Source organism: Cucurbita moschata, unplaced genomic scaffold (genome assembly GCF_002738365.1).
Source record: "Cucurbita moschata cultivar Rifu unplaced genomic scaffold, Cmos_1.0 Cmo_Scf00005, whole genome shotgun sequence".
NCBI classification, from domain to species: Eukaryota; Viridiplantae; Streptophyta; class Magnoliopsida; order Cucurbitales; family Cucurbitaceae; genus Cucurbita; species Cucurbita moschata.
This window is the reverse complement of record NW_019268521.1, coordinates 4,556,270-4,582,924: the sequence shown is the minus strand read 5'-3', so window position 1 is coordinate 4,582,924 and position 26,655 is coordinate 4,556,270. Positions and strand designations below refer to the sequence as shown.

The following is a 26,655-nucleotide window of genomic DNA, read 5'->3' as shown; positions in this document are numbered from 1 at the left end:
TTTTTTTTTTTTTTTTTTTTTTTTTTTTTCATTACAATTTATTTGGTTCATCGGCTCTACGTTTCACCCGCGAAAGCGAAGCTTGCGTGAGATCTGGAAAGCAAAAAGCGAAGCATTACGAAGGGGAGAGTGGAACGGAGACGACGATTTTTTTCCAATCCAAAGCCATCTCCAACTTCCGGAGTTGATCTTGACGAGATTCCAATCAAGGTCTGTTCCTTCTTTCATCCAATTCGTTTTTTTCCTCGTTACTTTTGTTGATTTTTTCGTGTTTTGCGCTTCAATTCCGTGGGATTGGTGCTTCTGCTTTCTTCCGTGTGGTTTCTGGTTGAGAATAGTGTAGAATTTTAAGCGAAATGGGATGTGCGACTCGTGGAATAGTTTAGGAGGAGGTCTGTTATTTGTGTTTGAATCGAAGCGGTGATAGCTAGCGTTTGAAACTAGTTCGTGTTTTTTTTTTTAATTTTCTAAATTTTTATTTCTTTCACTTTGCTTTATTTTATTGGCGTGGAAGCATGAATGCAGCGCTTATGAACTGGGAGTTTCTGATGAGGAAATATTGTTTCTGTAGAGCTTCTCTGCCTTTGAAAAGATGAATGATTCATTGACGATTAACATTTAAGTAAGTGTGGGGGCAAAAAACGGAGCGGATCGTATGGACAAGAACAAGAGTCGTTCCGATCTGCTCGCTGCAGGCAGGAAGAAGGTAAGTTCATGTTCCTTTTATTTTATTTTTAAAATTAAATGTTAGGTGTCGCCTTATGAAGTCGAATGGGAAGATGTGATAGTATTCCATTACTATAGCCCATAATTTCACATAAGTGAAATCCGTTCTACTTATTTCGTAGCAAGTTTAAAATCTCGTCAGTGTTCAATGTAAATCGAGTTGGGAAGCAAAATTTTGCTGCTTGCTCTATTTTCTCCTTTGCCCCCTTGTTTTTCTTTCTTGGGTTTCCAGTGACTTTCAGTTGGTAGGCTCCTTTATGTTCCAGGATTATTAATTATTTTAGGTTTGGGCTATAGTTTCTAATTCAATGGCGAAAAACATGGATTGGGAGATTTTTGGGTTTAAAAATTCTGGTACCTAGGTTCTCTCTCTCTCTCTCTCTCTCTTTCTCTCTTTCTCTCTTTCTAAAGATTGATATGACTGAGATTAATCATTTTTAACCTGGAATGGACATTTGTCTTAGACGGAAAATGGTTTTTGTGCACCAGTCACTTTACCACTTGGCTGTACAAGACTGAAATTTATGTTCCCCCTTTATTTTCTCGATTTATCAGCTCCAGCAATTCCGTAAGAAGAAGGATAATCGAGGCGGTGGTAGTCAAGGAAATTCATCAAAAAATACTAGTAAATTAGAACAGCATGATGTAGATGCAGACATTGTGACTGCATCTGCTAAATCCCCATCTGGGAGTTGTTCCACTGATGAAGCACTTTCACCTAGTGTTTATCGTGATCCAGATGCTGTAGATTCTTCAGCATCACCTTCTATGGAACATTCTTTGGCAGCAGAGATTGATCATTCCACTGATTCTGTTAAGCAAGAGATGGATTTAGCCGAAACATCAGCCATTGACCAGGCAGAGGTTCCGATGCAGGAAGTAGGGTATAGTGAGGACTGTGAACATCCAATCCAAAATACTGAGGCTGCTATGCCGTTTGGACTTTCCCTTCCTACTGATGCTGAAGAGAACGATAATCATATTTGTAATTTGTCTTCCACCGAATCCTCTCCCCAAATTTCTTCTGCCTCTGTGGAGCAGCAGGGAAGAATAGCTGAAGTATGGGGTGGTTGTAGGGAAGAAGAGCTATTGCCTTCACAGTCTGCATCTTTGCTGCAAGCAAGGGAAGATGTAGGTTGTCCTCTTATTCTTTGGTACTTATTTGCTAATGTATTTTAGTTGTGATTTGTCCAGATAAACTGTGGGTCCGGGAAACCAATTACAAATCCATTATAATTAAATATATTCTTGTTTCTTGATTGATAGGCATGGAGGATGTATTGATGCAATCTGTTCAAGCCCATGAAACAGAGTTTTCAGGAGACAAGCAGCTAGAGACTGGTGGTATGAATGAGTCAGCAGCTGAGACTACTTTTAAAGATAGATACTGCGATAAAAAGGAGATTATTGCAGCAGATGTGAAATCTGTATCTGGTGCTGATACTGAATCAAACAGTTATTTAATTTCTAGTCCGGGAGAAAAATTAGGTATGAAGAATAGTTCAAGTAGTAGTAGAGATGATTGGAAAGAAGAAAGTCAAGTTCATGCAGAAGATATGATACAATCAAGCAGGTGTGAAGTGCAATATATGCCAGAAGATAATTTTGCTGATCAGTCCGAGGGCCATGATATGGCTTCACAAACATCTGATGCGGGAGATGCCAATGCTATCTCCCATAATGCACATATGACCTCAACTTCGGATGCGTCAGGGACTTTTTCTTCATTTGAACAAGATAGTAAATTTCTTCATTTACTGGAGAGAATGAAAGAAGAGTTGATTGTAACAAGTTTCTCAAAAGATATCTTTAACTTGCAAATTTCTGAACAGAATGAACTACAATTGGAGCTTGATAACCATCTTCATAAATCAACCGATGACATGACTCGTCTTAATACCTCACTCGATGAAGTTCTTGAGAGGAATCAGAGCCTCGTGGATGAACTTTCACATTGCAGATCTGAACTTAAGGATGTTTTGACAACGAAGGAGGAGCTCAGAGATCAGCTGCTAAATGCAGAGGCTGAGATAGAAAAGCTTTCTTCTAGAACAAGTGAGACAGAGAATAGCTTGGAAAAGTTCCATGGAGATATGTTCAGACTGGGAAAAGAGTTGGATGACTGCAAACATTTGGTAACAGTGTTAGAAGAGGAGAATGAAAGATTAAATGGTATTATCACCTCTGAAAACGAAAATAAAAGGAAACTAGCTGAGGAAAAGGAGTTGTATATCAATGAGAATGAAAAGATATTATCAGAAATAAGTAGCTTCAAGAGTTTGAAGATGGCTCTGGAGGTTGAAAATTCTAAGTTAATGGGGAGTTTGTCTGAAGTAGTAGAGGAAAAAACAAAGCTTGAAGAAGAAAGAGAGCATTTGTGTCAGATGAATGGGACACTGTCAGTCGAACTTTCCAATTGTAAAAACTTGGTAGCTACTCAACAAGAAGAAATTACGGACTTAATCAAGAACCTTGCACTGGCAACAGAGGATAGAACTAAGCTTGAAGAAGATAAAAACCGTTTGTTTCATGAGAATGAGAGAATTGCATCTGAGCTGCTTGTTCTTGATGAGAGACTGTCAACTGAACATGAGGAACGTGTTAAGCTTGAGAGTGACTTAAAAGATGCATTAGCGCAGCTTGACCAACTCACCGAGGAAAACATATTTCTCAGCAACAATCTTGATATACACATATTTAAAATTGAAGAACTTTGCGGTGAAATACTGTCTCTACAAACAAGATCCGTAGATGATGAGGATCAGGCTGAAAACACAGACTCTGGCCGGCGTCACGGAAATAAGTTCCAAGGAAATGATTCTTCTCAGATTACTTTCAAGGAAAATTTGCACGAAATTTCATCAGTTCTTGCTGGTGGGAAACCCTTCATTGTAACTGAACAGGAAATTTTTGATGATTCTCTTGGGCTTGTAACCTTGGGTCAACACTTGGAGGAAGCAGATCTTATGTTACAGAAACTTGAGAAGGAAATCAAAGGGTTGCAGTCCAATTCTGCCTCCTTTAGCAGCTCAGGTAGTAAAATGGCTGCCCCTGCTGTTTCTAAACTGATTCAAGCCTTTGAGTCAAAGGTAAATGTTGAAGAACAGGAGGTGGATGCGGAAATTCAGTTATCTAACGATCCATATAAGTTATCAAATGAACTTGTGGACAATTTGAGAGTACTGCTTCGTCAAGTGGTTGTGGACAGCGAGAAGGCCAGTGTATTGCTCAAGGGAGAGCGTGATCATCGAAAAGTTGCTATATCAACGTTGAACGAATTCAAGGATCAATTTGAAGATTTGGAGAACCATAGTAATGATTTGGTGATGGCCAACATTGAGCACTCGATTTTATTTGAATGCTTAAAACATCACGTTTATGATGCTGGTGATAAGATCTATGAACTTGAGATTCTTAAAGAGTCTTTAAAGCAACAAGGTGTGCACCATAAAAATTCTAATTGTGAGCTTGCTGTAAGATTATGTGGGTATAAATTAAAACTTACTGAGTTGGAGTCTCAATTATGTGATTTTCATCAAGGCTCAAATGAGACGGTTTCTTTGATATGTAATCAGTTAGACAATCTGCAGGAGGGAGAAATTGAAAGGGGAATGACACTTGAGAAGGATTGGCACTCTTTCCTATTGGAGCTTGCTGAAACAATTGCCAAGCTTGATGAATCATTAGGGAATTCTAATACTTCAGCCATTAAATTTTGCACCAATGACCAATTGCCTAGCTGCATTGCTACTTCTGTCAAAAATGCTGTCAACATTATCGATGATCTGAGAGAGAGACTTCAAGCGACTGCCTCCAATGGTGAAGCATTTAGGATGTTATATGAAGAAGTAAATGAAAAATATGATAATTTGTTTAGAAGCACTGAATTGTCTGTTGATATGCTGCGTAGGATATATGGTAAGTTGCAAAATCTTTATATTGCTTCTTGTGGATCTGTCAGTGGAAGTGACATGAACATGCAAATCAAGATGCTGGGTGATCCCTTAGATTACAGCAACTTTGAGACCTTAATCAAACCACTGGAGGACTGCATTACCGAGAGACTGCGACTTGAATCTTTAAATGATAAACTTCGCTTAGACTTGGAACACAGGACTGTAGAATTTGTTCAGTTTAGGGAGAGATGCCTTGATCCTATTGGCATCCAGAAATTGATTAAAAATGTTCAAAGTGTGTTATTATTAGAAGATACTGAGAAGGATCGTGCTGAAATGCCTGCTTTTCATTTGGAAACTATGGTATCATTGGTTTTACAGAAATACAGGGAATCTGAGTTGCAATTAGGCTTATCTCGAGAAGAGTGTGGATCTGTAATGATGAAATTGACTGAGCTGCAGGAAAGTGTGCATGACTTAAGCACCTTGATTCTCGATCATGAATGTGAAATTGTTCTTCTTAAAGAAAGCTTAAGCCAGGCACAAGAAGCCTTAATGGCTTTACGGTCTGAATTGAAGGATAAAGTGGATGAACTAGAACAGTCAGAGCAGCGAGTGTCTGCAATCAGGGATAAGCTAAGCATAGCTGTTGCCAAGGGAAAAGGTTTGATTGTGCAACGGGATAATCTCAAGCAGTTACTAGCACAGACTTCCAGTGAACTGGAGAGGTGCTTGCAGGAGTTACAGATGAAAGACACTAGGCTTCACGAGGTTGAAACAAAACTTAATACCTATTCAGAGGCAGGAGAGCGTGTTGAAGCACTGGAATCTGAGCTTTCTTACATTCGAAATTCTGCTACTGCACTAAGAGAATCGTTCCTTCTTAAAGACTCAGTTCTTCAGAGGATTGAGGAGATTCTTGATGAACTAGATTTGCCAGAGAATTTTCATTCAAGAGACATTATTGAGAAGATTGATTGGTTAGCCAAGTCAAGTGCTGGTGAGAATATACCCCATACGGATTGGGATCAGAGGAGTTCGGTTGCAGGAGGCTCAGGCTCTGATGCTAATTTTGTCATTACAGATGCCTGGAAAGATGAAGTGCAGCCGGATGCAAATGTTGGGGATGATTTGAGAAGAAAATATGAGGAGCTCCAAACAAAGTTTTATGGGTTAGCTGAACAAAATGAAATGCTTGAACAGTCATTAATGGAAAGGAATAACGCAGTGCAGCGATGGGAAGAGCTTCTAGAAAAGATTGATATTCATTCACACTTGCGGTCCATGGAGCCAGAAGATAAAATTGAATGGCTGAACAGATCCCTTTCAGAGGCTTGTCATGATAGGGATTCTCTCCATCAAAGGGTGAACTACTTAGAGAACTATTGTGGGTCGTTAACTGCAGATCTGGATGATTCACGGAAGAAAATTTCTGACATTGAGGCAGAGCTTCAGTTAGTCTTGCTTGAGAGGGAGAAGCTTTCTGAAAAGTTGGAAATAATCGATCATCATAATGACCATTTATCATTTGGAACTTTTGAGAATGAAATTGAGAACATAGTATTACAAAATGAATTAAGCAATATGCAGGAGAAGTTAATTTCTACTGAACTTAAAATAGTGAAATTGGAGGCTTTAGTAGGTAACGTATTGCAAGACAATGACGTGCACGATTTGGTTTCTGGTAGCAGTATTGAATTTCTTGAATTGATGGTGATGAAGCTAGTTCAAAATTACACATTTTCTTTACGGGACGCTGTGCCTGAGAGCACTACGAATGGTTCTACTACTGAAGAAATGCTTGCCAGAAGCGTAGATGCTCATGTTGCTTGGCAAAATGATATAAACGTTCTCAAGAAAGATCTAGAGGATGCAATGCATCAATTGATGGTTGTGACAAAGGAGAGGGATCGATATATGGAGATGCATGAATATTTAGTTGTCAAGGTTGAAAGTATAGATAAAAAGAAAGATGAATTGCAGGAACTGCTTAATCTGGAGGAGCAAAAGTCAACGTCTATAAGAGAGAAGCTAAACGTTGCTGTTCGGAAGGGGAAGTCTTTGGTCCAACAACGCGACAGTCTGAAACAAGCCATTGAAGAGATGACCACTGAGTTGAAAAATCTGAGATCTGAGATGAAGTCTCAGGAAAATACTCTTGCTAGTTATGAGCAGAAGTTGAGGGATTTCTCTGTTTACACAGGACGGGTGGAGGCCTTGGAATCAGAGAATCTGTCTTTGAAGAACCAGTTGACTGAAACCAAAAACAATTTGCAGGAAAAAGAATTTAAATTGAGCTCAATTATCAACACTTTAGTTCACATGGAAGTTAATGTGGATGTTTATGAAACCGATCCTATTGAGAAACTGAAACAAGTTGGAAAACTGTGTTCTGATCTGCGTGAAGCGATGGTTTCTTCTGAACAAGAGTCTGTGAAATCCAGAAGAGCAGCAGAATTACTTCTTGCAGAACTGAATGAAGTTCAGGAAAGAAATGATGCTTTCCAAGAAGAGCTAGCAAAAGCTTCCGACGAGATTGCTGAATTGACCAAGGAAAGGGACTTAGCAGAGACTTCCAAGCTTGAAGCTCTTTCAGAACTTGAAAAGTTATCTACTCTGCACTTGAAGGAAAGAAAGAACCAATTTTCTAAATTTATGGGATTTAAGTCTGGCCTTGATCAATTGAAGGAGGCTTTGCGTGAGATCAATTGCTTACTTGCAGATGCTTTCTCCAGGGATTTGGATGCTTTCTATAATCTGGAAGTTGCTATTGAGTCATGTACTAAAGCTAATGATCTTGCTGAGGTCAATCCTTCTCCATCCACTGTGTCTGGCGTCGTTAAGAAGGACAAGGTACGTTGGTTCTTCTGTCAATTTACCTGTTCCCCCCTTAATAGCTGTTTTATAATCTTCATTACCTGACCCCAGGTCAGCACCCCTTGGGTCCAGTGTTGTTTCGAAGTTTCCGACAATGAAAACTTGATTTTCTCTTTTGGAACCTCTTGACTTGTGCTTTTAAGGTGTGGGTTTGGGTTAGTAACACCAATCCATGTTTGGTTTCTAGTTCTATAAATCAAGTTGTTGAGATTGTTAAATCTAGTTTTCTCAACTTAGCAACTTAGGTTTGGGATAACTCTTAAAATTTTGCTTCATTACATCTATAGTCGTCTCTATAGCCTCTTTCTTCCAGAATGCACTCAATTCTTTTGTAAACATATTAGTTAAATAAAAACAACTTGTTAATGGTAGTTTTTGCAATAAATAATGTTAGTTAGAAATGTAAATTGTACACAGTAAAGGTTTAAATTCTATTTTAGTTTCAGTACGTTTGAAACATCTATTTTGGTATTATTAAATGGGCTTATTGACGAGGACACCTTTTCTTTTAGGGGAGCTTTTTTGCTCTGGATACCTGGTTGAACTCCTACGCTAATTCTCCTGTGGATGAAAATGTTGAAACGGAAATACATAGTCAAATTATGCAGCATCTAGAAGAATCGATAAAGGAAATTGGGGCTCTGAAAGAAATGATAGGCGGTCATTCTGTGTCATTCCATAAACGATCCGACTCTCTATCTAAGGTACTGGGGTCACTTTATCAAGAAGTTCTTTCACAAAAGGAGTTGGTCCAAGCATTAGAATTGGATGTGCAACAGAGGGAATCAGTTGCAAAAGATAAAGAAAAGGAAGGTGATATTTTATGTAGAAACATTGCGGTTCTTTCTGAAGCATGCACATCTACGATTAAGGAAATTGACCAAAGAAAAGGGGAACTAATGGGAAATGATTTGACTAGTGAAAATTTGGGAATGGATATTAACTCCCCAACACCTGATCAACTTTCACACATTGGTAAAACTCACTTGTTGTCTGAGGAATATGTCCGGAGGATTGCCGACAGGTTGTTGATCACAGTGAGGGAATTTATAGGTCTGAAAGCTGAAATGTTCGATGGTCATGTAAAGGAAATGAAGGCTGCAATAGCAAATCTGCAGAAAGAGCTTCAGGAAAAGGACATCCAGAATGAAAGGGTTTGCATGGAGCTTGTTGGTCAAATTAAGGAAGCAGAAGCAACTGCAACTAGATATTCACTTGATCTTCAAGCTTCAAAAGATGAGATGCGTGAGTTGCAGAAAGTAACGGAACAGATGGAGAGTGAGAGGAAGATCCTGGAGCAGAGATTAAGGGAGATGCGAGATGGTTTGTCTATCTCAGATGAGTTAAGGGAGACGGTCAGATTGCTCACAGATTCGCTTGCAGCAAAAGACCAAGGTATGTTAAATTGTGCTTAAATCCTTGATTTATCCTCTGATCACAGGATTATCAATACTTAGGCTACCTTTGCTTGATGGACACAGAAATTGAAGCCCTAATGCATGCACTTGATGAGGAGGAGGAGCAGATGGAAGGTTTGACCAACAAGATTGAGGAGCAGGAAAAAGTCTTGAAGCAAAAGAATCAGGAACTTGAGAGCATTGAAACTTCTCGGGGGAAGCTCACGAAAAAACTCTCTTTGACAGTGACGAAATTTGATGAGCTTCATCATCTATCAGAAAGTCTCTTAACCGAGGTTGAAAAACTTCAAGCACAGTTGCAAGATCGGGATGCTGAAGTCTCCTTTTTGAGACAAGAGGTAACAAGATGTACCAATGATGCTCTTGTTGCAACCCAAACAAGCAACAGAAGTACAGAGGATATCAATGAGGTCATAACGTGGTTTGACATGATGGAAGCTCGAGTGGGGTTGTCACATATAGGTCATGATGATCAGGAAAATGGCGTACGTGAATGCAAGGAAGTACTTAAGAAGAAGATTACATCAATCTTAAAAGAAATCGAGGATCTTCAAGCAGTATCTCAGAGGAAGGACGCATTGTTGCTGGCTGAAAAGAATAAGGTAGAAGAACTGAAACGTAAGGAATTGCAACTTAACTTGCTTGAAGATGTTGGAGATGGTAATAGAGCTAGCAGTGCGGCCCCTGAAATTTTTGAATCCGAACCATTGGTGAGTTGCATATACTGTTTCTTACATCCTGTTGAGTGAAGTTAGCTCATGAAAGTGAGCTAAGAAATAGGACCTCCCTTGTCGCTTGTAATTTCAAATATAATTTCTTGCACTTTTTTATGTTGCACGATTTTGTTGAAATAGCCTCGTGCATGTTCATCCATTGCATTTTCCCCTCAACTAATTTATCAACCATAGTTACACGTTCGTTTAGTTTGCACGTGGATGGTAATGTTAAGTTACTTTTGTTTAGGGTTTAGTTATTCGTACATTGTTATTGTCGTTTTTGTGTTGAAGCACCTTGTGAAAAATTCCACCTTATGCACTCTTGCGCAGATTAACAAATGGGCTGCAAGCAGTACTTCGGTTACGCCTCAAGTTCCTAGCTTGCGCAAAGGCAATACCGATCAAGTCGCAATTGCCATAGATATGGATCCTGCTAGCAGTAGTAATAGATTAGAGGATGAAGATGATGATAAAGGTAAAATTCTCAACTCGTGTGGTTTCGATCTCCTTGCTTTCAACCTTTTCCTTTCCCAGATAGCCTAAACTTACTGTTGCTTTGATCCTCATTCATTATAGTGCATGGTTTCAAGTCGTTAGCTTCATCGAGAATTGTTCCAAAATTTTCAAGACGTGCAACAGACATGATTGACGGTCTTTGGTAGGCATTCAGATATTCTTTTCAGTCACTTTATGTAAATTCGAACGAGTATGTAACATGCTTTTGTGTACAATTTTGCTAGGGTTTCTTGTGATCGAGCGCTGATGCGGCAACCTGCATTACGACTCGGGATTATATTCTACTGGGCCATATTACATGCACTTCTTGCAACATTTGTAGTTTGAGCAATCAAGTTGGTTAGTTACTCATCAACTTTATATACCTTTCGTAAGTGTTTCTAAATTACCGTTAATGTAGAAATCAGGACCCGAACACCACCACACCGTTCTAAGTCATTGCCATACACGTTTCAAATCCCAATTTTTGTCTAAAATTCTAACGAATTTCCATCTAAGAGTAGTTTTAAAGTGTATTATAAAAGGTGTAGGGTAATTTTGCAACTTTCGTAGCAAGTGACAAAGAATGGGGTATCTTTTGTAATTTAGCTTTCATCTTTTCTTTGGCGGTTTGCAATTATACAAACACTGTATAGCATAGCATATCACTGCAGATTCTTAGTCCTCTTTTTCCTTCTCCCTTTTCCAGGTCCATATTCGATTTGAATTAAAGCACGGAGTTCGTGTAACGGGTTCCCTCTTCGGCCTTCCTTTCAGTTGATAATTAGGATCCTCATTCGTTTGTACATGTTTACTACCATTAGAGTGGGCATATGATTTTTTTTTCTTTCTTTCTTTTTCCTTTCTTGTTTTGTTCATCCAAGAAACTGGGATTTCCCCCATTTTTTCTTAGCAAATCCCACAGTGCTTGGCTGCATCAAATAAAGATCACAGAGTTCTTGTCTATTACAAAGTATAGATCATGAATTTGTTCACTCAGAAGAACCTTACTTTCAGATTGTACCAGACGCCTATTCTTGTCACAAAATTTTGCTACAGAGCCTAAAAAAGGCTTTCCAGCTTTTTCATTCTTTTCGATTTATCTTAGGCTTGAGTTATCTATTTGTATCTGCATGTGTTCAACCGTTCGTGAATACAAACTTTAGGTTCCATGTAAACTGGACGGTTGTGTTCGTGTTATATTTTACAACTGTACTAAATCATCTACTTTACGTAGCAGGGCACGTTTTTTTGACATTCTGGCCGGACAAGCTTTTTAACGTACAGAATCTCAAAAATAAATGACAAAATCATCGACCAAGAATTTAGATGTTTGAATCACGGAGCGACTGATATTGTTATTGAAAGCCAAGCAAGTAGGAGAAAGAGTTATTCAATGTTCTAAATTATGAGAGAAAGAAGAACGAAACAACAAACTGCAGAGGAGCTGTGCTAGTGAAGCCTTACTTGATCTGCAAAGCTCTTGACATTACCTTTTGGATTCTCCTCAAACCTTGCTATCCTGAAATACTTCAGCTCCAACCCCTCCGCCACCCCTTTCAATGCAAGGTCTGCCAGTATCCTCCCGATCGCCGGCGACATTTTGAACCCGTGCCCCGAAAACCCACCGCCGATTACCACATCCTTCCCAAATTCCCCTCCCAAAAAATCAATCACAAAGTCTTCATCTGGCGTCATTGAGTACATACACAGTTGTGTCGACACTGGCTCACTTGAATCCACCCTCCCTCCAAACCTCCCCTCTATCCACTCCTTTAATGCAGTTATCGGCAGCTCCCCCCCACTCCCCCACGACCGCTTGTCTGGGTCGCACCGATGCCCACCGTGCACGGCTACCTTAATCAATCCCGGAAACTCCAATGATGGCGTTCCATAGATATACGTGTCGCCATAGCTAGCAAACGTCGGAAAGTCCCCACCGATTGCATACTCCCCCTCAGCTCCCTCCTTGATCCTCCAGTAGGACACAGTAGCCTCCAAGGGTTGAATTGGCAATTCAATCCCACCAACTGATTTAACTAACTTTCTAGCCCAAGCTCCAACTGTCACCACACATTTCTTTCCCCTAAATCTCTCCCCATTGGCTGTTGAAACAACTACTCCTCCACTACTCCCCTCTCTCTTAATCTCCACCACTTCCGCGTTGTCCTTCAAATCGGCGCCGTTTTTGAACGCCAGAGTTTGGAACATCGAGACCGCCTTCGTCGGCTTAATTACGCCACCGTACTTGCTCCACACCGCCACCCAGTCCGCCGGGATCTCCACCCTGCCAGAGTACTTCTCCGCCAGTTGCTCCCGATCCAGAACCAGATGTGGGATCGAATGCTTTTTACAGGTATCGACGGCGGCGGCGAGACTTTTATCGTCGGAATGGCCGATATCGAGCTGCTCCGCCGGAAAATATACCCTGTAACCAATTTCTGCCTCCGCCGTCCGCCAGAGCTCGTAAGATTCCATAACAAGACTGTGATAATAATCCTCCGGATAGGTGGCGCGTATGGTGCGAGATTCGCCATGAGAAGAGCCTCTGTGGTGAAGAAAATCGAACTGCTCCAGAGTCAAAACTTTGTTCCCCGTTTTAGCGAGATGGTATGCCGTCGAACTGCCCATTACGCCGGCGCCGACGACAATTACATCATATTGAGTGCCGGAATCGGCCATTTCTCTTCTCCGATTTGTTTGGAACTCTTTTCTCTCTTCGGAGTCTCCGATGAAGGGAATGTGCGTTTAGTAATGGAGGAGAGTTATTGAAGTTGAATTGAAGTGTGCCACTGCAGCTTCGTGGAGAGCGCTCGTGTTTTGATAAAATGACGTAAATACCCCTTCCTTTTTTTTCTTTTTCAATTCTATGACCATTTATGCCAATCCATTTTCTGTCTTTTCCTGAAGGTAAGAATAATAATAATAATAATAATATAATATTGATAGACATTTTTTTGTGGCCATTTAAATAATTTATTTATTTATTTTCCTTAACTCAACTTTGTCAAAATTCGTATAATAATAATAATATAATAATTTATTGTGAGTCACGTTGGAATATATATATTCTTTTTTTTTTTTTTTTTTTCTTTGTCAAAATTTTATAAGATTAGCTGAGCAGCCACGTGATCCCCTCAAAGTCTACATTCAATTCCTTTTCTCGATCTTAATTAGTGTAGAAATTCAGAACCTATGGTCCTAGTTGAACCGGAGAGAACAAAATTCATACCAGTGTCATATAATTATTTAGCTGAGTGAGATACCAGAGGATTACTTACCACATGAGCAGGCCCCGACAAAATCCTTGTATAGCTTCTTCGATTTCTCGATAAAGAGAAATATGACCAACAGTGGTTCGAATGATATGCGTAAAAAATAAAATAATTAACCAAATATCATAAATCTAAATCTTATACTCTTCAAGATGCTAATAATTATTAAATCGATGACTCAAAATCTCTTCAACATTTCCTTCAAATCAATGGCGGATTTCCATGACCTCCCTTTTTTATGTTGTCTGACTTCTCTCGATTGGATCAGAAAGATTTTATTTTAATATGAAAATATTAAATTAACATAAACTTAGATTTTATTTTGGAATAGGACAATAAAATGTAAACTTATTTACCAAAAAAAAATAAAAACTTAAAAAAAAAATGTCCTCTCATATTTTAAAATAAAGTAAAAATGACATCATATATTTTTTCTATTAATAAATTAAATCTTGAAACTCCATTATTAAGCGAACCATGAATTAAATTTGGTATGTAATTAATTAATAATTAATAAAAGTTAAGTAAATTTATAATTTAATCTTACTTGAAATCACCCTTCATCTAAAAAGGTTATTAATTTTTGTTTTGTTAAAGAAAATCGCAATGGATAGAACAAAACAAAAAAAATACGGGGCAATCTACTAATTTAGGAAAAGTTGAAGGAGTTCGACCTAAATTCGGCAGGCATATAAAAGCTTTTGTAGTACCCGAAACCCAAAATATTCGCACCTACACAAACCCGTCGGGCTGCTAGGGTTTTTTCGATACGTGCATCGTTCGTTCTGATCTGTTCGTATGTTCTTCTGAATTCGTTTTCTTATCATTTTCATGTTTGCTTGTAGATTCTCATCTTAAATTATATATTTTTTTTTTAACCAAGCGTTTGATTGTCCGTAGATCGGATTATCAATGCTCGATTTTATGTAATTGAATTCTGGGAGTCGGCATTTGTTGAACGGTTTCTTGGGAGAAGTTATACTTGTTTGTTTGTTTGTTTGTTTGTTTTTAAATATTTTTAGGAGTATAATATGTGAATTAGTGTATCGAAGTGTCCTTATGTTCTTTAATGGACGATGTTATGTTAATGATTGTGCATTTCTTTTTCGGTAACTTGTTTGATTCAGGTTTCTTGAAAAGCAATGTCTCGTGTATATGTTGGGAATTTGGATCCAAGGGTCTCTGAGCGCGAGCTTGAAGATGAATTTCGCGTGTTTGGAGTTATTCGAAGGTGTGGTATATTTAACTTCGTGGCCAACTGTTTGGTTCTTCTTCCTGCAATCTGTTTCTGCTGGATTCTGAAGACGATTGCTAATTGTTAGACATCATCTGCTAGACAAGACAATACGTATTATTTGGTTAATTATTGAAATCTAGCCTAAGTTCATAGCTATACGTGGCAAATTTAATAACTTAAACTCTTGGTATAAATTCTTACCAGCCCCTATATTTGGCTTGGCGCTATTAATTTTATGAGTTAAAGAATTCCTAGTATTAACTTAAGTTCTATTTCACAGGACCGTGGTTAATCGATAAGTATATTTGATTTCTCTGCCATTTTATCTTACCAAGTTTTATAAGTTTGTTGACACTACCTATTCATAATCTGACCTTCATTCAGGGTTAAACCATTCATAGGGGAAAAGGAAATCCCACTTTCTGGGTGTTAGGACGAGTTAAACATTTTTTTTTATCTATTTTAATCATTTGGTTATTCAATTTTCAAATGTTGTGTTTCAGCGTATGGGTTGCACGGAGACCCCCAGGTTATGCGTTTATAGATTTTGATGATACCAGAGATGCACGGGATGCAATCCATGAATTGGATGGTATGTATGGGCCTTTCTGCTTTTTGTATTGCTTTTTTTATATTGGTATATGGTGTTGTATTTGGATGCACTTATCATTTTTATAGTCATTGGTGCATTGTTTCACACACTTCTTAACTATGACATTAAATAATGGTTTCAGTAACTGATTCATTCTGTTTCTCCTCCCCGCTTTTTCTTACAACTAGTTAATCATGTGTGTCCTTTGAATAAGTGAGAACCAAGTTTAAGCTCATAATGCTTTTTCAGCTTCAAACAAGCCATCTTATCCACTATTGTTTCTTTATTCACTGATGAGATCTGCCATGGTTTTATGTCTAATATTTTATTTATAAACTTTTGGCACCCCTTTACTTTAGTATATACATTTAGCTGGATCTCCTATGATTTTATTGATCTTTGTTCTTCAGTCTATTGTAAAAGCAACTTTCTTTTCTATGATATGTTAATGGTTTGTTAGCTTTGCCTTCATATTTGTGCTCGAACTTGTTTAGCAATGTATTGCTTATATTTCCCTGTTGAATGACAATTCATACCAATCAAACTATTTTTGTTCATTGTGATTTCCATGATTTTGCTGAATGATGGTTGATATTATTTTAGTTTTTTGTTCATGCATTTTCACTAAACTATGGTTTTGTTCTGATTCATTCGTAACTAACATTGTCAATTCTGAATCAGGGAAGAATGGCTGGAGAGTTGAGCTTTCTCACAATTCTAGAGGTGGTGGTGGAGGCCGTGGAGGGGGCCGTGGTCGTTCTGGCGGTGGTTCTGATCTGAAATGCTATGAGTGTGGTGAGCCTGGCCATTTTGCTCGTGAGTGCCGTTTACGTGGTGGCGGTGGCGGTGGAGGTGGTGGTGCTGGAAGAAGACGTAGCCGCAGTCCTCGATACCGCCGGAGTCCAAGTTATGGTCGCAGGTTTGAACATGGAGGCCAAATCTTGCATTTATAGCTTTTATTTTATTTGTTTTTAGAACGTATCAAATTAGTTTTTATTCCCAGTTGTGTCTGCATTTGGATTTTGTTAATAGTTCCCTTTGGTATTATATATGCTCTGGGGTTTTTGACCTCTTTCATTTCTTTTCAGGAGTTACAGTCCCCATGGAAGATCTCCAAGACGCCGCAGCTTGTCACCTCGTGGGCGTAGCTATAGCAAATCACCTCCCTACCGTGGTAGAGAGGAGCTACCTTATGCCAATGGGTAAGGCTCTTTAATATATTTTCTTTGGTAGATTTAATTCCTTCTCCATGAACTTGTCTGTCTAGTCTGCTTGCTGTAGCTACAGAAAAATATGTTCTCCAGCTTTAGGCATTCTTTGTTCTGTAATATTTAGGATGCAGGTTTTTTGGTGTGGGTTTTAACTGAGAATTTGTTTGCTATACTGTATTGTCAGTTTCTTTTTCCTTTTGTTTCCCTAGTGGTTGTAGATGATTTGTTAGTTCTTCTTTGTTACATAATTGTGTGAAGGACCTTCATTGTGCACCAAATCTGCAGTAAGTCTTCTGCATGCTCATCCAGATGTTCTCTTTTCCAAGCATTAACTTGTTTTAATTATATTCATTGTTCTGATTTGTTCACTGTTTAAATTTTTTACAGAAATGGCATAAAGGATCGTCGTCGGAGCAGGAGCTGAGGACCACTGACTTCTCGACCTGCCTTAGTTTACAGAGGATGTTTAAAGGATTACTCCGGTTCTATGTGTTTTTAGTGCTTGGACTTCGTAACAGACCATTTTAAATCGGGCGACGCCCTCAGCCTCTACTTTTGAGTTTGGATAAGTCCTTTCTATCTACTGTTTGAATTGTTTTTCTTTTTGCCCTTCAGTATAGTTGTAGGAATCTATATACTAAAATGTCATTAGTTCATATTTATTTTTGATAATGTTATTAAAGCAAATGTCTTGAAGGGCACTGCTAAAGATGTATATGTTTTTTTTTTCTTGTTGAGGTGTCGTCTCGTACTGCTTCACTGCTTTTCTGCTTCTAGTCGTCTGCTTCTGCTTCTGCTTCTGCTTCACTGCTTTTGTGCTTCTGCTTCTGCTTCACTGCTTTTGTGCTTCTGCCCTATCCTGGGATTTCGTTCTACACTGCCCAGCTCTGGGATCTTCAATTTGAAAGGTTGTAGGTCCCAGCCGGCTACAACTGTAGATGCTACTATTTGATTGAAACTCTGCGGTTGTGTTGCATGCTCTCATAATGTTTATGGGGTTACTTTTTAATTAACTTGAAGCATGAGGAACGACGGCAAATGCTTCTGGCAGGTACATGAAACTGTTCTACAGAAGTTTGGGTTGGGATTGTTTCAGAAAATCAAATTTTAGGCATATTTGCATAGCATTATTTTCTTCATGCCATTTGCATCACATTAGGAGGATGTTATTCCATATCAATTATTACCATATGATCTTTTTCTCTGTATATATAACTGTGTGGTTTAGGACGTTTGCATTTACAAAGTATGGTTAGGTGAGGGGTGATTAAGCCTAGGAGTCATATTCTTTTGAAATTTTAATTTATTTTTTTTATACGTGTTAATTTTCTTCTCCCTTGATTGCAATTGCTTGTACGGTGGGTCGGCTGCTACGCCGTGCTCTCTTGGCGACGTCTTTAAGTGAACTGTCTCAAGATGAGCAACTTCTTCCCAGCTGAATGCTAGTGGGAGTTCTCTTCCGTGCACGTAAGTGGTATTTTCCTGCTGTTGGTCAATACCATTTTCCATGATTCTTTATATTATTGCGTTGGTGTTCATTTCTCATCTGCTTGAAAGCCCCACTTCTCTCAAAGAGAAACATAAGTTCCCGTGGGCTGTCATCAGAAGTCGCCATGCCTGCCAATTGATCCTTCATCTTAGTTTGCGGCTGCTAGGTCTTTCTGCCTACATAATTATGCACGGTCTATGTAATTAAGATTTGTATTTTTCTTCGCCGAATATGGATCACAATTTAATTTATAGGTTTGTCGGAATAGCTCTCGACCGATAGGGAGAGGGGCGATTTGAGGGGCGCTGAAATCATTCCTATTGGGTAATTTGGACTCAGATTGGTAGGGCTGTTTTTGAATGTCCATCTTATATGAAAATATTGATTTTGATATATTCCGACATGTTGATATTGATTGATAAGCCCATTCTATTTATGGAGCTCATACAGGCATTAGTAAAAGGTAGTTATTTGATTTTGCATTGTTTACGATAATAATGTACAAATTTGTATGGTAGATTTAATGGACAGGAGAGAATAATCAGAGTATCTGTCTTTTCTTTTTTTTAACAAGAGTGATGAAATCATTCATTTTGTAGTATAGGTTGTAAATATTTTTATGTAGGTACCTCAAATTGTTCCTTTCAAGTGGGTTATTTATCTTCTAATTGAAGTTCGTGCTAAACAGGGCATTAATTATTTTATGGATCTTCAATTTTTTGTGACATTTCTTTGAATTTATTAATCTATTTCACATAATTATTATATTATATACAAAATTCAATCTGTTGTTAATACAAAAATAAAGATTTAAGAATATATTCTTAGGAAGTATGAGAGTTTTCCCAGATAGATGTTCTTAGGAAGTTAGAACAAACAAGCCTGGTCCACTGGAAACCTAAGCTTTTGACCTGAAAATCCATGTTATGTCCCAACTTGCCGACTTGAAGTCAATAGATAGTGGCAAAGGACAAAGGTTTTAAATAAAAAAGGGCCATACAGTGACAATCCACCAACCAGTGACAATAGCAGTAGCAAGCACCATCCACAATCAGTACAACATTGAAAAGAAACATTTAAGAAAAAAGAATCAGATCCTAATAAGGATTTATAAGGTGTATCTGAACCAAAATTCTTAGCCACCCAAAGCATTTAGCCTTCTTCTCATCGTCTTTGCCCTGCCGACACTCCCTTTGTCCTTTGTGCTACCACAACTAAATTCTAGTACATGTAGAATATATATATATATATATATATATATATTGATAAATTGGATGAAACAGTACATTTACAGTGAACTTTGTTGTCTTACATGTCCTCAAAATCAGGAGGCTACAACAACAAAGGCAGCTTGATTCAAACTGGATAGTTTGGTTCGGTTCGGTTCCTGTGGACGACGGGGTATTGGAAATTCCATAACTACACCCAAGAAAGAATTAATGGTGACTGGGATATACTAAATGATAACTTATTTGCATAATAAACACTTAAAAAACTGCTGAAAAGGCTTATGAATGATAACAATCACAGATGCTGTATGAGAGTATGTAAGGGAAGAATGAAGGTGGCGACTAGTGAGTATGATGAAAGGTGGTCCAAAAGAAAGAAGACTCCGATATCGACTGTTTTGTTTCAATTTGAGGTCGGTCGGGTTCAGCATCTTTGATTGCCAAGGATTAAATTTCTTCCGTCTGTTTATCCACCTTGATCTTGGATTCATTTGTGTGAAAAGTCAGCTCATTTGCTCTCCAATTAGATCAAGGCCTACAAGGAGGAAGGTCACACCTTGGAACATCAAGAAGTAGAAGTGAACTCCTTGTGCAGCCAAGAGACTCCTGAGTGAGGCTAAAAGTAAAAGAAACGCGAGCGCTAGCTCTTTTCGATATAACTTGTTTACTTTTTTGACAGGTGCAGAGACAACTTCTTTGCGCTCCTTTAAGTGAGTCAACTCAGAAATCTTGCTCTCGGAAGCGCCTCTATATATCTGCGCTTGATTCGTTATCTTAGAGTCCCTTTCGGCAGCAGCCAGTAAGTCGGATTCGGAGGATCTCCCAGCCTTTTTAGTCACAATCCACTCATAAGAGCTACCTAACTGGAATAAGCCAGATACCATGGCATTGAATTTGGTTACGGACATGGTGTTTTCAAAAAGAAGGTAGGGGACAATAAAAGGAAATGATTTTGGGGATGGAAGAATGTTGAGTAACGACATGAAGACGGGCACGTAACAGATCACCCATACAGGAAGCTCGGCTTCTGGTACGAACATGGTTAGAGGAAGGATTATGCAGAACAACGTGAAGGAATAGAATGGAAGGATAAGCTTCCTTAGTAGAAAGAACAATAGTATCAAATTTGCCTTCTTCCATGCTGATATCTGCATTATTGAAGATTTGAGGCATCATCTCTTCATCGTAATGCAACGGCGAGGCAACTAATAGTTAAAGTATCTGAACCTGAACGTAAAGACCGTACCTTAGAACTCATGACTGCTGGAAGGGACAACCTGAATAGTTGCATAGGACCAGAATGCCAACGATGTTGCTGCTTCCTATAAGCTTCATAGGACTCGGGAACTTCACAAAGGACCTGAATTTTACATTCAAAAAGATCTTAATGTTCAGATTATACGAAAACAAGCATAATCGACTGTCTTAATACAGATCGATCGACTTTTCTTCAAGCTAATGAAGTGATAGATTCAATTACCTTAACGTCGTTTAGAAATACGAATCTCCAGCCGTTAAGATGGGCTCTCACAGCTATGTCCATATCCTCTACTGTCGTTCTTTCAAGCCACCCTCCGGACTCCTCGAGCGCCTTAATCCTCCAAACACCAGCAGTGCCATTGAAACCAAAGAAATTAAGGAACACCCCATTGACCTGCTGTTCTACCTCAAAGTGGAAACACAAGTTAATGTTTTGAAGGCGTGTCAACAAGTTTTCGTCCCGGTTCACAAACGACCATCTGGCCTGGACCAAACCTAGCTCTGGGTTATCCTGAAAAGAAAAACGAAAGGGACAGGAAAATTAACAAAAATTACAAAAACAAAGAACAGGGAGAAAAACTGTTTTTCGTTGTTTCGACCTTGAAATGGGGGACGGTCAGCTTAAGAAAATCCGGGTTAGGTTGAAAGTCAGCGTCGAAAATTGCAACAAACTCGTAGTCTCTAACATAATCACAACTCATTGCAGATTTCAGATTCCCAGCTTTATATCCCGTTCTTACTAATCGATGGCGATAGACTATGTTAACCCCCTTATGGCTCCATTTAGCAACCTCAGCCTTAATTAACAGTTGGATGCTCTCATCATCAGAATCATCAAGAACTTGAATGAGTAAATGGTCCCTTGGCCAATCAATCTGACAGACTGCAGAGATAGACTGCTCATAAACCTGCATGAAATGGTCACAAAACCAGTTATATTTGGAATCTAACTTAATCTCCAGAAACTTCAATTGCCAATTATAAAACTTATAATAGCGACTTCAACTGCAGCAGCCCAAGCCCACCGCTAGCCGATATTGTTAACTTTGGTCCGCTATGTATCGTCGTCAGCTTTACAGTTTTAAAATGCATCTGTTAGGGAGAGATTTCCACACCCTTACAAGGAATGCTTTGTTCCCCTCTCCAACCGACGTGGGATCTCACATCAACGCAGCGTGTATTATAATCTCACTTGTTTTCTATGCCTGTTTGTTTCACATGCTATGTTCACTTTCCCTCTCTCCTACGATAATCAAATCTCTGAAAACCTAAACAATTATGAAGTATCCTGAACTCAGAATCATGGCATACTAAAACAGAGAAACAAAGAGGAAATCGATCAAAACGAGTATTACCTCCCGTTCGTTGCACATGGGAATTTGAACAAGAACCATTGGATACTTGTATCCACCTCCCTCCACATCATCCGACCTGAAGGGATCCCCTTCAATCTTGGGTTCAATTCTCTTGTACTTTATCCATAGGCAACCAAAACAAAGGATCATACGATCCACCGATTGGATAAGGAACAGAACAATGCAAAATTTAGAGAGTGTTTGAATGAGAGGAGCAATGTACTCTGCTCTACAAGTTAACCAAGCAACATAGAGTGAATGAAGCAATCCTTGCAACTCAGAAGCCTGAGGAATATGCAGATTAGAATGCTGAAAGTAATGCCAGCCTTTGAAATAAGCAAGCATTTCAAAAGCAAGAATCCCAATGGAAGTTACTAAGAAAACTCTAATAACTCCAAACAGTAATCTCCCTCTTCCCAGCTTCCCGCCTTCAATGGCGATTCCTTGCCGGTAGATCAGCCTCTTCTTGATTGTTCCCAACAATGTCCAGAGAACTGTAACAAGCCAAGCTATGCAACCGACGGCTCGATTGGCCTTGAGAAGAAGAATCCACGTGACCTGTTTGGTATTTTTGCCTCTACTTTTCTCCACCGGCCGGAATGCGGCGTCGGGACCGTCGATCTCCACGACGGAGAAGTTAGGCTTCTCCATCGTCACAACCACCGGAGTTCCTTTTTGAGGATCTTTCTCTTTTCCCCACCGACACAGAAACCCCAATCTAGGAGCCATTCCCTAAACGATCTAAAGAAAAACAAACGAATCCAAAACTCGAAGACGAGAAAAACAAAAACAAAAACAAAAATCACAGAAGCTCCTAGCAAAACCTCATTTCGAAGCCAAAAAAACGTTCAATCGATGATCATTCCATCAATGTAGCAGAGAATAAGAAGAGAGAGTGAGAGGCTGATTTGTAATGAATTGAACGCTCTAAAATCCAACGTGGGGGAAGAAACCACATTATGAGGAAAGGTATCAGCAGCTTCATGTGGGGTATTGGTCACGTAATAGCTTTTTTTAACAGCTCAAGAACTTTGATATCACAGTGAAATGGAGATGAAGCGTTTGGATTAACTAAGCGAAACAGTGGAGAAGATGAAGAAAATTTGACCAAACGAAGACGAAATATGGTCAAGAAGAATTGACCTACTTGGATTCTTGAATTGGAAGGCGAAAAACATGGATCTTCTCCTTTGATTTACAGAACGTGAAGAACCCGACTGTCAAAATCAGGTCTCACCTGTTTATTCAACGTCCAGACGGATTCGATCATGGCGCCGATTCAGATTTCTCTCTCTTCCATCTCACTTCTTTAATCACACTCATAGATCTCACCATAATTGGAGAGGGAAAATAAGTGTTCTTTGTACCGATATAAACTTCTCTCGAATAGAAGTATTTTAAAATGAAAGCGACAACTAGTAGTGAGCTTAGGTTGGTATGAGTTGTATCAAAGTTAAACATTGAATAGTGTGCCAGCGAGGATCCTAGCTTCCATAGTGTGGATTGTAAGTTCTCACATCGATTGGAGAAGGAAACGAAACATTCGTTATAAGTGGTGGAAACCTTTCTACAGTAGAGGCATTTTAAAATCGTGAAGCTGATGGTAATAAGTAACTAGTCGATGTTGACAATATTTGGTGAATCATTCCTAAAAAGGGTCTCTCTAATAGACGCATTTTAAAACCGTGAAACGGACGACGATATCCACCAAAGTGCTTTCATTTTCCAACGCTCGGAAGCATCTGGAAAGGAATTTTACTTCTTAAACTCAAAAGATTTTATCTTTAAATTTGAGAAAATTGTTTATTTAGCTTCTTAATTTTCTATTACTATAGCTTAATGAAAATGAGGGGAGGCATCCTTTTATTATTATTATTTTTATTTTTTAAATAAAAAATTTTATATTTGGTTTATACCGTACAGAATCTTAAGGAATATTCGTTCATTTTGTAAAGCTAAAGTATGAAAATAATTTTTGAGTCAAGTCGTTATCCAAAAAATGACGAAATCCATACACTATATGAATTAAATTGTCAATTTTTTTATTTACTTATTTAAATTTTTTTAAACAAAAATTTATTCAAATTTGTGTCTTTTTTAAAAAAATAATACTCAAACTAAAATTTAAATTTTTAAAAAATAAAACATCAATTACCTTAAATGTTTACCATAAAATTAGAAAAATATGTAATATTTTATATAAATACCTTTTAACTCGTATGGATCTCAACCGATGTGATATTGTATGTGTTGGCCCATTACGTATCGTTGTCAATTTCACGATCTTAATACGCATATGGTAGGGAGAAGTTTCAACACCTTTTATAATACTTCGTTCCAATCTCCACTCAATATGAGATATCATAATCCACCCCACTAGGGATTTAATGTTCTCGCTGACACAATGCTTGGTGTATAACTCTGATACCACTGTAACAGTCAAAGTCTACTGTTAGTAGATATTATCCGTTTTATCTACATCCTTATAAAAAATGTTTTAAAACATATTGTCGATATTTTTGTAGGTATTTGAGGAGATCTGTACTTCCACAACATGTGATGAGAAACATCCCACATAAGGTTGGAGGGTACACTCTCACCCAACTCTTAGCTGGACAACTAGGTGATACTTTTTTTTTAATATTGTAATATATATATATATTTTAAAATGTCAATTTAAATGGTCTCGTTTATAAACTCGTATTTTTTTTTCTTATTTATTAATTTTTTTAAAATTAAGCCAAATTAAATTAAATATGGTTTAAAAAATAGAAACCGAAACAAAATGGTTATCAAGTCAAACTCAAAATTTTTACCTGAGCTATACGAACTGTGCAAATTCTCGCACAAGAAACGTATGAACCTATTCTAAATGATTGGTAACCAGTGTTAACGTGTCATAAATCAAGCTACTTTTTGCGTTAATTACAATATCAAAACATCAATAGCTTGTGACAACGGGTTTGAAAATAGCACGCTATTATATATCAAATATGTAATTTGAAGGATGTTATATTAGAGAAGTTTTTTCTTTTTTGTTAGTATAATTCCAAAAAGTTTAAAAATTTATAATGGTTGAATGAATTGATTTAAATAATTCGTGAATTGTTATTATTGGACTCCCGTATCCTATCAAATCACGAATTTAAGAAAATGTTGTACTCGAAAACTAAAAATGATTTTTTTTTTTTAGGTTTATAAATGATAGATAAGTCTGTTCACGTGAAGAAGGGCGTTGCAAGTTTCTTTCACGTGTTTTTTCCGTGAATAAAAAATATATCATTCAAATTTTAAAAATTTGGACATACATTTTAAAAATAAAATATAACATTTTTATGAATATTTTATTAATTTAAACAAAGTATAGGGTCAAAAAAGTAATTTAATTTTTTTTTTGAACTCTATAATTTCTTAGCTAATAAAGCTTTTAATACGACAGCGTTTTTTCCGGTGGTGATTATTAATTACAGGACAGGACTAGACGATATATCTACCAAAGGAGAGTTTAATATGGAAAATAGTTTAATAATTTCTGTTGTTTAGGCATTTATGGGTAAATAATTATAGCTAGAGGTCTCGGGTCTAAGAGATGGTGGGGGCAATATCGGGTTAATAAAAGAAATGACGCACGTGACAGCGAAATAACAAATGCAAATAGTACACACACAGCACGTGCCTTTTAAGACTTAAACGAGTGGCTATGTTGCCATTGTTTAGGGCACTCCTAAAGATCTTTACTAGGAGTGGGTCCCACTCGGTTAGCTCGTATTATTTATTAAGCTAAATTAATAAAAATATTTTTGAATTTCGTACTCTATCGTCAAAATATTAACTTTCGCAAAAGTAAAAAATATCCTTTAATATCGAAGGAAAATTGTTAATATTTTATTTAAAAAATTCACTCACTTTTAAAATAGATTATTAATTTCTTTTAAAAATTTTAAAAAACACCCATATTTTATTTTTAAAACTTAAAAAATATTTTTATCAATTTCAAAATAATATTAAAATATTCATAGATAATTTACGAACGTTGGTAGACGATTTTCAATAATATATTTTTAAAATTTTTTTTTTGTCAATTAAGTTGACAAATTATATATCCGGACACGACTAACATAATAAGTTAATCTAAAAAATGTAGAAAAAAAAAAGGGGATGGCAGTTTAATTAAATTTAAATAATGTAATGATTCTTGCCTTGAGCGATTAAAAAGAACACGGCGAGGAATTGGAAAACTTTTACCCATAAGACTGTCCCAAGGGAACCTAAAAATCTTGGACATAATAATATAGTGATTCTTGCCTTGGAGAGATTAAAAAAACACGGCGAGGAATTGGAAAACTTTTACCTATAAGACTGTCCCAACGGCAATGGGTTTGGAATCTCAGCCGACAGGATTTCACTTTGGCAGTTGAAAGTGAAACAGGCTTATGGGTAAAACAGGCTCTTATGATTTAAATAACTCCTATATTTTGTGTTTAGTAAATCAATAAATTTCGGAACATATTAATGAATAAGTTTATAATTTATTAACGCAGAATTTAAAATTATGAACTAATTAACACAAAATTGTCACTCGAGTAATCTGTTAAATACTTTTATAATTTGAAAGATTAAATAGATTTTAAAAATTAGTGACTAAATTTGTAATATAAAGTAAATAATTGTCGGTGAGATATATGATATTTTTGTACTCTTTGTTTATAAGAAGTAGAAGAAATATGATTAGACACAAACAGCTCTACACGAAACTCCTCAGTTTTGGTAACAAATATTAGGTGAAAATATATATTTTGCATCATATCTCTCACCATATTTCTTTTTAATTAAAGTTATGGACCCAAGCAGCATGTGATGATGGATACCCTTAAAGTCT

The 26,655-nt window shown here is 37.6% G+C and overlaps 4 protein-coding genes across 7 annotated transcripts; 2 read left to right on the top strand and 2 right to left on the bottom strand.

Annotated features, from left to right (window-relative positions):
• The first annotated feature begins 42 nt into the window (after nt 1-42).
• On the top strand, nt 43-11,248 carry LOC111442749 (major antigen-like). Of its 2 annotated transcripts, XM_023080258.1 has the most exons (10): nt 43-210; nt 572-706; nt 1,282-1,861; nt 1,993-7,475; nt 8,012-8,894; nt 8,981-9,627; nt 9,964-10,108; nt 10,210-10,291; nt 10,374-10,488; nt 10,838-11,248. In XM_023080258.1, exons 2-9 carry the CDS (start codon nt 656-658, stop codon nt 10,474-10,476), a joined length of 7,974 nt encoding a protein of 2,657 aa, XP_022936026.1. In that variant the 5' UTR covers nt 43-210; nt 572-655; the 3' UTR covers nt 10,477-10,488; nt 10,838-11,248. The 2 variants fall into 2 exon arrangements, with proteins under 2 accessions (XP_022936026.1, XP_022936027.1); XM_023080259.1 differs by lacking the exons at nt 43-210; nt 572-706 and having other exon boundaries at nt 1,762-1,857.
• Nucleotides 11,249-11,456: 208 nt separating this feature from the next.
• LOC111442750 (probable sarcosine oxidase) lies at nt 11,457-13,003 on the bottom strand. Its single transcript, XM_023080260.1, has one exon. It carries the CDS (start codon nt 12,808-12,810, stop codon nt 11,581-11,583), a length of 1,230 nt encoding a protein of 409 aa, XP_022936028.1. The 5' UTR covers nt 12,811-13,003; the 3' UTR covers nt 11,457-11,580.
• Nucleotides 13,004-14,062: 1,059 nt separating this feature from the next.
• LOC111443346 (serine/arginine-rich splicing factor RSZ22A-like) lies at nt 14,063-18,354 on the top strand. 3 transcript variants are annotated; one of them, XR_002710478.1, is made up of 7 exons: nt 14,102-14,195; nt 14,531-14,634; nt 15,144-15,232; nt 15,914-16,151; nt 16,321-16,434; nt 16,831-17,494; nt 17,846-18,354. XR_002710478.1 is itself a non-coding variant. In XM_023081127.1 (6 exons), exons 2-6 carry the CDS (start codon nt 14,546-14,548, stop codon nt 16,865-16,867), a joined length of 567 nt encoding a protein of 188 aa, XP_022936895.1. In that variant the 5' UTR covers nt 14,063-14,199; nt 14,531-14,545; the 3' UTR covers nt 16,868-18,327. The 3 variants fall into 3 exon arrangements, 2 of the variants coding, with proteins under 2 accessions (XP_022936895.1, XP_022936894.1); XM_023081127.1 differs by having other exon boundaries at nt 14,063-14,199; nt 16,831-18,327; XM_023081126.1 differs by having other exon boundaries at nt 16,831-18,327.
• Nucleotides 18,355-19,163: 809 nt separating this feature from the next.
• LOC111443463 (probable xyloglucan glycosyltransferase 5) lies at nt 19,164-23,093 on the bottom strand. The gene is made up of 5 exons (XM_023081278.1): nt 21,777-23,093; nt 21,021-21,329; nt 20,642-20,932; nt 20,408-20,521; nt 19,164-20,309 (listed from the first exon to the last, which is right to left on the bottom strand). The coding sequence occupies exons 1-5, from the start codon at nt 22,503-22,505 to the stop codon at nt 19,665-19,667; spliced, it is 2,088 nt and encodes a 695-aa protein (XP_022937046.1). The 5' UTR covers nt 22,506-23,093; the 3' UTR covers nt 19,164-19,664.
• Nucleotides 23,094-26,655: the final 3,562 nt, after the last annotated feature.